The following is a 10,012-nucleotide window of genomic DNA, read 5'->3' as shown; positions in this document are numbered from 1 at the left end:
TAGCATTTCCAGAAATTATCCAAGTGTAAAAATCTTGAAATAGAAATCAAAAGAGAGAGGCAGATAAAAGCACAACAATCCTAGTGCTCCTAGGCGCTTTAGGGGAAATTGACAAAGGTTCACAGAAGTTCATCAGTAAATATATATGTATCAGGAAAGGTAAATCTCTACGAAATTCAAAATCCGGCACCGTTGGGAACTGCGCACATTCTCCGGAAAGTTCTAGCCATCAAGTGATGAGAAGAACAGGTTTATGGTCTGAACCCCGCCCTTGAGGAAGAAATACCCATCATGAAGTGAACACCTCTGATAATAATAATAATAATAATAATAATGATGATGATGATGATGATGATCAAACTATACATAGCACCACTTTCCATCAGGAGCCATAATCGGAGACGGAGACCGTAAGCGCGCGCCATTTCTAGTATTGGGGCTGTCCCCATGATATGGGACAATAATTCTATTTTTAAAACAAATTGCGCCATCGCCTGAGGCACACGCGCGTACATGCTGCGAGGATTTTTGCGGATGTCGCGCGGGGGAAATGGCGTCCGAAATTCCCGAAATTTTTTATGTTTTTGGCCCACAACTCAACGCGTTTACGTCTGTTGGAATTTTGCTTAAGTATTTTCGTCGTAAGCTGCTCCAGTTTGAGTGAAGTAAGACAGTGTCGAATTTAGGTATGTTCCGCTTTAAGCTTAGATATATATCGCTGACCAAGTTGTGTTCCGACGGATGCTTCTTTTACATGAGCTGTTTATTACTCCACTTTAAATTTCACATATGTTGAAGACTAACAACTTTTCCATTACACAGCAAAAAACTAGGTCGATATATTTAGATATAGCAGAGCTTCAGGACTTCATAGTTTCCTAGTTCCTCTTGCCGCACGCTTGCGAGAATTTGCCAGTCTATCGCGACCGAAAAGTAAAACAAAATAATTGCTAGTTTGAGTTTCGCCTGAATTATAAGCAATGCTTGATGTTTCATCAAGGCCCAATAACTTTACGTCCGTAGATACTGCTCAGTTTTATTCGTGTAAAAATCCAGTAAATTGTCTGTTGTCGATGAATGAGAGCGCCCGCCGATGCGTGTTTTGTACAGTCAGTAAACATGACAAATTGTACTTCCGCCGCACTTTCGTGTGAAAACGTATATCGAACTCAAACAATAACTCTATAGTTTTTAAATATGTTTAAGATTGATAAATGCTTGAGAACATATTAAAAGCTAAGCTGAAATATGCGAATAAAGCAGAAATAATCAGCAAAGTTACGATGACGCTTTCTTTAATCAACTTTGAATAACGATTTCGATTTTGTTGATCGAGTTTAAAATATCAAAACTCTTGTTTATTTTCATTTTCGTAGTGTAAAACTTCACTATGCTTATGTTGAAGAAACACACATGATGTTAGTAGCCTTTTTGCGTTCGTGAAATCTGTTGCAGCAACTCAGCAGAAAAGATAACGAAAGAAATCTTTGTCAAGATTTGTTGACAATTGAAAACACCGACTCGGACTTGAAAGTGCACGAGCTGCACTATGCAAATGAGCTAATTGTACGCGTCAGACTTTCCCTTCAAAAACTTTTGCAAACTCACCAAACAAGCAGAAATAATAAGAAACCATCAAAACAGGTTTTGGTTATGATTAACCATTGTCTGAGAAACTCACAAATTAACTCGATACCAGAGTAGAGAGTTTTCTTGCTATATTCTTAAGTCAGAACAAACTCAAAAACATACGCGTAAGCTTACAACTAGCGTGAGCAGATCTTATTATTCATTCCCAGCGCGAGATTGAAGTCTTGTTTTCGACCCTGAAAATCAACCTTTTCCGTTGGCTCAGAGCATAAAACTACATATAAGCGCCCTGGTTCGTATTCCTTGAGTAGTATATAGGGAGTTTAATGAATACCGGAGTATTTCCCCGTTTTCCCCGTTTTACAACCCCCAGCGTTAATTCCGAAGCTCGCAAGCTCGCTTCGGTTGAACCTGGGGGTTGTAAAACGGGGAAATACTGGGTCCCTCCTTGAAACAGTATTCATTAAACTCCCTATATACTACTTTGGAATTGTGAAACCGGGAGGGCAACCAATTAGAAACAAACGACCCCGCTGTTATACCGCCCGAACATAAGCGATGCTTCGAGCAACAAACAAGTGTGCGTGGTTGATGCGTAGCCGGAAAGAAAGCTGCGGAAAGAGATGTGTCGGCGCTTATTGCAGGCAGCACAACTATCAACTGAAGAAAGGGATGAAAATGCCAGCTCCGTGTCGCGGCTGTGGAGTCGGTGTTTTGTGTGATTACTGTCTTTGCATTCCATGCGGTGGGAGCGCGGTAAAACAGCGGCTTATTCGCAAGCGGAAAAAAGCAAAGAAAAATTTTGAACTTGTTTTGCTCGAGCTGAGGTCAACACAATTAGAGAAATGATACCTTATGTTATACCACAAGTCACTATGGCTTCCGTTGACCAAAGGTTTGAAGAAATTCTGAAAGAAGAGTTTGCAAAATTTGATCCAGCGACATTGTGGTATTTAGATCAATTACTTGCAGAAAACGAGCCAGCCGTTAGAAAGGTTGTTCAGAACGTGCTGGATGAACCTATTTCCCAAGAAACGGAGAAGCGTTTGCAAAAACCATTACTTCCAAAACCTTTCCAACCAAGACCCCCTCCCCAGCAAAGAAAGGTGAGAAAAAATCAAGAGCTTCTGAGGGAGTACGACCCTTTCCCTGCGCAGAACATCCGAACAGCGACAGACTACCAGAATGAGATTCTGGACCTGTTTGATGATGCAAAACATGAGGGGGAAGAGAGTAAAGGACGGCGTTACATTCGATGGCGCTTCATCAGAGGTCTGGAAAAAGACCTAACACCAGACTTTATGGAGAAGACACGGTAAAACGTTGTCACGGCGTTTTATCTGAGGCATGTTTTCTCGTATCAGTTGCGCAACATTGAAGATGAAACGGTGATTGTGTACTACACAAACCATGGCTCCCCTTGGATAAACAGCCTGGCAGAGGCGGAAGAATGGCTTAGCCGCCAGGAAACAAGACGCATTGAGTTTGAAAGCGTTACAAGGGCGAATACAAACTGGGTGTTTGAAAGCTTTTTTAACGTCGACCTGAAGGTTGTGATTGACAGGCAGCCGTTGGTGGGAACAGGCCCGTTACCTGACTGGCTGCGCAACCTTGCGCGGGGGAGGGGAGGACCAATAGTGGCGTTGGACACGTATAAAGACAACCTGTGCCTATGGCGATGCATCGCTGTGCATCGATGAGCGCGTGTAGATCGAAGCACAAAAGAAGCCCGAAGCTTGGCCAAGAGTTTCTACAAACTGAAAACCGTGCCAACCGACCACCCAAAAACATCTCTAGATCAGTTGGGCAAGGCTGAAATCCATCTGAATCAGGGCACCGCTGTCTCAGATTGGCTCGGAATACGTGTCTACGAGCCTGAGCGTGGAGAAGATGGAGAAGTGGTATGGTATCTCAGAAGAAACGCGCATCCCAAGCTGACAAACATTCTGACAATCGGAATTTACGAAGGGCACGCTTTCCTGATAATAGACATCGCAAAGCTGGCGAAAACCTATGAATGCGGGCATTGCTGCCAGAGATTCACAAAAACGTGCAATCTCAAACGTCATTTCCAAACCTGCAGTGGAGGAAAAACGGTAATCTATTGCCCGGAGGAAAGGGTCCAAGCCCCGCAGACAGCTTTCGAGAAATGTTTCTACCCAAAACAAAACGCTTCCAAACAATCGCTTCTGTGGCTTGAGCGAGAAGCCAAGCGGCGGAAAATCCACATTCACCACGCAATGTGCGGTCATAGTGGCGAACGTTGGGTTGAGCGCGCGCCTGTCGACGGATACAACCACGCAACGAGGACTGTATTTCAATATCACGGCTGCCACTGGCACGGGTGTCGAAAATGTTTCCCGCACGATCGCGACAAAAGCATTTACCGAAACGACGAAACGCGCGAAGATAGGTACCAAGCCACTATGGAACGAACAAGACTCCTGCAAGAGGCCGGCTTCAAAGTTATCGAGGCCCGGGCGTGCGAAGTTGGAGAAATCGCTGGTGATCCGCCGCGGGCCGAAACAAAAAGCTACCTGCACGCGAGCTTGTACGATTTCGAGGCGTAATGCGATAATAATCATCGGAAGCAACCGACGTCCGCGCTCACGATAGAAAATGCGCACGTGCCAATCTCGGTGAGCGTTGGCGACACCTTGGAAAGAGAGCCCACCTACATCTGCGAAAGACACCCCGCAGAGTTGGTCCGCAAGTTTATGGAAGAGCTGGAGAGACGCGGAAAAAACATCCGGGCCCAGGTACGAGCGGAGTTTGTGCCAGAAGACGTGCTCCTGCTGCCAAAAGCGCACCGACAAAAAACCGATGAATGGTGCAACCAGGTTCCTGTCGTCGGCTTCAACTCAGGAAGTTACGATCTGAATCTGATCAAAAACCACTTCGCTGGCCGCCTGGCTGAAACATCCCCCAAAGTCAGAGTGGCAAAAAACGGGAACAAAACGATGTCCTTGCTCACCTGCGGATTCCGGTTACTCGATATCATCAATTACCTTGGGCCGGGGACGAGCTACGAGAAATGGGTGAAAGCCTACGAATGCAAGGCAGTGAAATCGTGGTTTCCATACGAATGGTTTGACACCCCCGAAAGTTTGATTTCCCTGGGCTCCCAAAATACGAGGACTGGTATTCGAAGCTAAAGGGAGGATACGTGCTCACCCGGGATGAATTGGAGGGGTGTCAGATGTTGTTCAAAGAAAAGGGAATGCGCACCTTCTCAGACTGGCTGCGTTACTACAACAATCTCGATGTGGCTCCCGGCCTTGAGGCTCTGGAAAAAATGAGAAACTTCTACACTGAGAAGGGAATCGACATTCTGAAAGATGCTGTCAGCATCCCAGGCGTGAGTTTGCATTACTTGCTCCGGGGAGCGATTGAGCGTGGCGCAGAGCTTTACAGCCCGGGCAAAGAAGCCTATGAGATGCTGAAAGAAGCTGTTGTCGGGGGGCCTAGCCTGGTTTTCACAAGATACCACGAAGTTGGTGTTACAGGGATAAGGTCTCATCGAATATCAGAACCGCGTCTTTGCAAAAAAATCGTTGGTCTCGACGCCAACGCCCTCTATCTTTCGACCATGCTCAGAGAAATGCCTTGCGGGAAGGAAATGGTCGTGCACTACGACGACGAGTTCCAAGCGGAGGCGGCCCGTGTACTAACGCAGAGGCTCAAACAAAGAAGCTGGTTTGGATTTGGCGAGGTCGACATCGAGATTTCCGAGCGCTTGCGCCCAAAGTTTGAGGAGATGTGTCCTTTCTTTTATAACAAAAAGGTTCCTGCCGAAGCTGTGCCGAAACATATGGCCGATTACTTAGCTTGAACCGGCAGAAATCGCGGAGACGGAAAAAAAATTGTGGGGGCGCTGTCTGCAGAAAGGTTTTTGGTTTACGCTCCTCTGCTGCTGTGGTACGTGAACCACGGGGCGGTAGTCACAAAGGTTTACAGAACAATCGACTACCAACCGGCCAAGATCTTTCCCTGGTTCGTGGAGCAGGTGACGGAGGCGCGCCGGACAGGAGACGTGGATAAAAGCAAGGCGCTACTCGCTGAAGTGTTCAAACTGCTGGGAAACAGCGCGTACGGGAAGCTGATTGAAGCCTTGGAGCGGCAAACAAACACCATTTACACCAAAGACGAGAAGGTAGTCGACAGAGCCTTGCGAAGCGCGTATTTCTCTGATCTTGAAGAGATTGGGCAGGCGTATGAGTTGGAAAGCCGGAAGCCGCAGATCACAATCAGAAGGCCGTTTCAGGTTGGAATCGCTGTATACAAGCTGGCGAAGCTGCGAATGTTGGAATTCTATTACGACTTTCTCGACAAATATATTGACAGAAGAGATCTCGAGCTGATCCAGATGGACACGGACAGCAACTACATGGCAATCTCCGGTGAACGGCTCGAAGACATTGTCCGGCCAGAGCTGAAGCAAGAATTCGAGGCGGAAAAAAATCAGTGGCTGGCTTGGGACAAGTGGAGCGGTCGGACCCCAGGTCTCTTCAAGCTTGAGTGCGAGGGCAGCCGGATGATCGCGCTCTGCTCGAAGTGCCATTACGTCGACGAAGCAGAGGGCGAAAAAAAGAAGTTTAGCACGAAGGGGATGTCGAAGAAGCAGAACGAGATCACGTGGCAGCGTTTTAAGGGAGCGTTGGAAGGCAGCAGAGATATGGCAACCAACAGAGGTTTCAGGATGCGGGACGGGCAGATGGTAACTTACGAGCAGCAGAAGCTGGGGCTGAGCGCTTATTACGACAAGCGGTGGGTGCTGCCCGATGGGATACACACCGAACCAATCGAATTTCACATTTAGTTCACGTCAACCGGAGGAAGAGTAGTGTTTGGGGGACAACCAGCAGTTCTTCGCGCACGAAGCCGCGCTTGGGACCGTCGCGTAAATAGTAGAGAACGGGTTGATCTGGTTTGGTGAAAGATCTTTCAATGTTGTAAACTTTCAAAGACCAGATTGGGTCTGTGGCTCTTTTTACACCCCCTTCAAGCTCGCCGGGCTGGTAGAGATAACGAACTTGGACAAGAGAGGGGAGTATTTTTTCGTTTTTTCCAACAGGCCTTGAATAAGGTGTCGACCGCCTTTCATAAACAGCTTTTTCTTTGATGGCAACTGCTGGTTTCTTGCCGATAAGGTTTGTGACCTCGTTGTTCAAAGCTGAAACAACTTCAGGAAGTCTTTTCACCCAGGCAGTGGACCGCTTGCCCTCAGGGAGACGAATTTCCACGGCGTACTGGTGGCCGAACAAGCGCTCAGCCAGGGTGCGGTTGAAACGTTCAACAATGGCCTGGTCGCGGTGAATGTCAACGCGCCCGCGCCGGATATATGCTTTGTGTTTTTCCATCTCTTTTGTGACATCGCCCATGAACTCGCGCCCAGGGTCAACCTGCAGCATTTGAGGCCATTTCAGAGGCGAGCGCTTGTAAATCTTCTGAAAGGCCTGGGCGACCTCATCTGAATTTTTCGAAGTCAGGGGTTCGGCCTCTTTGTAGCGGCTGGCCACGTCGACAACGGTTAGAGCGTATTTGAAAACTTTGCGCCCGCGGGGCAGTTTGTCGTGCGGCAGAAAAAGAAGGTCCGCCTGGTGGACCTTGTTGGGTGTGGAAACGTCGAATTTCCGCCGAGGAATTTGCCTCGGCGCGGGGAGGAATATCTGCCAGAGCGCTTGCCTGATCAGCCACTTTTTTGCGGTATCTTCAGGTACCTTGGCGGCCTCGGCTAATTTTTTGATAGCGGCGATACCTTTCCAGTAGCCCCCGGGACCGTAGTATATCTTTGCAAGTTTGACGTCCATTGCGCTACTATAAGTAAGGCGTAAAAAAGTTTAAAGGAACCGGAAGGCTGCGTAGCCCAGAGCGAGCGCCCCGGCGCCCACGAACATGAGTTCACCATTTTTCTGCTGCTCGCTCGGCTGATAGAAATCTGAGAACTTTGGCTCTTCGGGGGGTATCATTTGTTCGTCGGGATGCGCCTGGTTGTAGAGTTTGAAGGCATAGTCAGTGTTGGTGAAGTTCTGCTTGGCCTCCGCCTTTATTTGCGCGTTGGTCGCAATCCAGTCGAGAAGATGGGTGCGGTCGCGCGTGTATTTGGCGTAAGCCGCTTGGTACGCCTCGAGAGCTTTGTCATGGCGCTTTTTTTCTTCAAGTGCAGCTTTGTCGCCCCCGCCAAGCGCCCTCGCCAGATAATTGCCACCGATAAAGCCGTGGCGTTCAACACAGCCCCACCAACCATAATCGCCATGTTCGCCATGGTCCTATATTGCAGAGTCTTTTTTTCAAATCATTAATTTCAGACGCTGTTTGAGGTTCTTCTTGTCTTCAGCAGGTTTGCAAGTTGGTCGCAATCCATTCGAGAAGTTTTTTTGGTTCGATCTTGTGTTTTTCTTTGGCATTTAGATACGCCTCGACGAATCCGTCGTGGTACTTTGTTAAAGACTCCACATTTTTTATACGCCTTTTTGTCACAACCCTGTCGAAAACTTGTTTTTTGCGGTTGAGAATTACTTCATCGGAAACCTCTAGAAACTCCTTGACTGCTTCATCGTAGCTCTTTTCTTTTTCTCTAGCGGCTCTCAAAACAGCCTCGTGAACATCGATGATTGCAGTAATTGCCATGGTGTTATATAGCAGAGTCTTTTTTAAATCATTAATTTCAGACGCTGGTGGGAAGGATTGTTTGGTCCTCGAGGTGCTTTTTTGAGAGCAATGCTGCCCGCCAGGACGGCGGTGAACTGCACGTAATTCATCGCACTGCTGCTGGGATCAGAAGTAAAATTCTCTTTTACAACCTTTTTTGCGGCCCAGGCGATCGCTGCGGCCAAGCCCGTGAGAGTAGCGGCGTCCATGATGGTCTTAACAAGCTTGTTGTCTGACATGAGAGCGGTTGATATAAGAAAATAACAAAACTTTAAAACAAAATTAATCTGTCTTTCCCACGGCTTCTTCTTCTATTCTTCTTACTTCTTCTATTCTTCTTACTTCTTCTTCCATTCCTTCTACTATTCTTCTTACAATTTCTCTTTTTCTTATTTCTTCTTCTGCGTCATTATCAATAAATGGTTCTCTCAAAAGATCAATGGTTGTTTCAGCAACCTTGCTGTTGATGTTAAAATATAGAAACCAGGTACCAATAATCGCGGATGAATTAATGAGAATCTGGGGAACGTCAACATTAAGCATGTTGATATATATTCCATTCGGAAAAGTTTAAATCATTTTTTCAAAACATTTTGACTGTGTCGCTCGAGCAGGTTCTGTATCAACACGCGTGAGCTCAGGTGCGGGCTCAGGCGTTTTTTGGCGAATACGGCCTTGAGCTCTTCACGTTTGTAATAAATCTCGACCAGTGAAACGACTAAGCTGCCAACAGCAAGCCATTGGGTGGTGCTTAGGCTGCTATTTGTTTCTCCGCTGCACTTTGGGCTTTCGCCTTCTGTAGTCTGGGCTGGCTCAGGGGCCGCTGTCGTGGCTTTTTTCGCCTTGTTGCTTGCCATGTAAGCCTCAGCTGATTTTTTCTGTCGTTCCCGGGCCAGCCGCGTTCTTTCAGCAACCATTTTTCCAGCAGCCACAGGCTTGGGGTTTTTTACGCGCTGCGTTGTAGTTGTTGCAGTTGGAGTTGTTGCTTGCTGTGTGATATCGATGGCAGGTGCTGTCTGGGTATCGTCCTGCGAATGCGCCGTGACGGCAGGTGCGCTCTCGGATTGTTCGGTAGACATGCTGTGCAAATATAATAATGCTTACAAATTCACTCAGGATTTGTCTGCAATCTCTCGACGGTTGTTGAGGATTCCTCTTCCAATTTTACTTCTGCCTTTCTCTCCAAATGCGAGTTAAAATCAATATGTTTTGTGGTGATCAGCGCCGCGTTGGCCGCAGCAAGAAACCTGCCGCACTTCAAAGCAAGGTTGCCGGCCAGATTGGAGAGCTCTTTGTTCAAGATGTAGTCGTTTCTGAGCTCTTTTTGATAAGCGTCGATTTCTTTGATTTTGACGGTCATTCCGACCACTTTGGTTACAAGAAAAATAAAGCTGTCGATCAAACTTTCAGTTGTCTTTGAGCCCACGTATGTCTCGTACCTTTTGGTGTATTTCTCGACCTCTTTGTCGCTCAGGCGCTTCACCTGCTCGTGGGTTAACTGCACTCCGATGGCCTCTTTGACTTTGCCTGTAGACACCAGCACGGCCAGCTGCTCACGAAGAGCAGGAATGTCAGGTCCGGGAGCGGTTGGCACTATGCCAACAGCTGGCCCGCTCGACGGCTCGGGCTCGGTTTGAAGTAGGTTCATAACTTCTTCAGCCATTGTTCAAGGCTATATTCAACTTTCATTTTTTATTCAAAATAACTTTACCCCGTAGGGGTAGCGAAGCGAGAACACAAGATAAGAGAACTTTTGCTCTTTCAGCTTTGA

At 47.2% G+C, this 10,012-nt stretch overlaps 1 protein-coding gene and 1 pseudogene across 1 annotated transcript; one reads left to right on the top strand and one right to left on the bottom strand.

Moving 5' to 3' along the window:
* Positions 1 to 4,099: 4,099 nt before the first annotated feature.
* Positions 4,100 to 6,415, top strand: LOC149109896 (uncharacterized). The gene is made up of 2 exons (XM_089295055.1): positions 4,100 to 5,302; positions 5,690 to 6,415. The coding sequence occupies exons 1-2, from the start codon at positions 4,790 to 4,792 to the stop codon at positions 6,407 to 6,409; spliced, it is 1,233 nt and encodes a 410-aa protein (XP_089151181.1). The 5' UTR covers positions 4,100 to 4,789; the 3' UTR covers positions 6,410 to 6,415.
* Positions 6,416 to 8,777: 2,362 nt separating this feature from the next.
* Positions 8,778 to 9,320, bottom strand: LOC149109895 (uncharacterized; annotated as a pseudogene).
* Positions 9,321 to 10,012: the final 692 nt, after the last annotated feature.

Source organism: Orbicella faveolata, unplaced genomic scaffold (assembly GCF_042242905.1).
Source record: "Orbicella faveolata isolate gen_17 unplaced genomic scaffold, um_ofav_v1 contig_25, whole genome shotgun sequence".
Classification (NCBI taxonomy): Eukaryota; Metazoa; Cnidaria; class Anthozoa; order Scleractinia; family Merulinidae; genus Orbicella; species Orbicella faveolata.
This window is presented reverse-complemented; position numbering and strand designations above follow the sequence as displayed.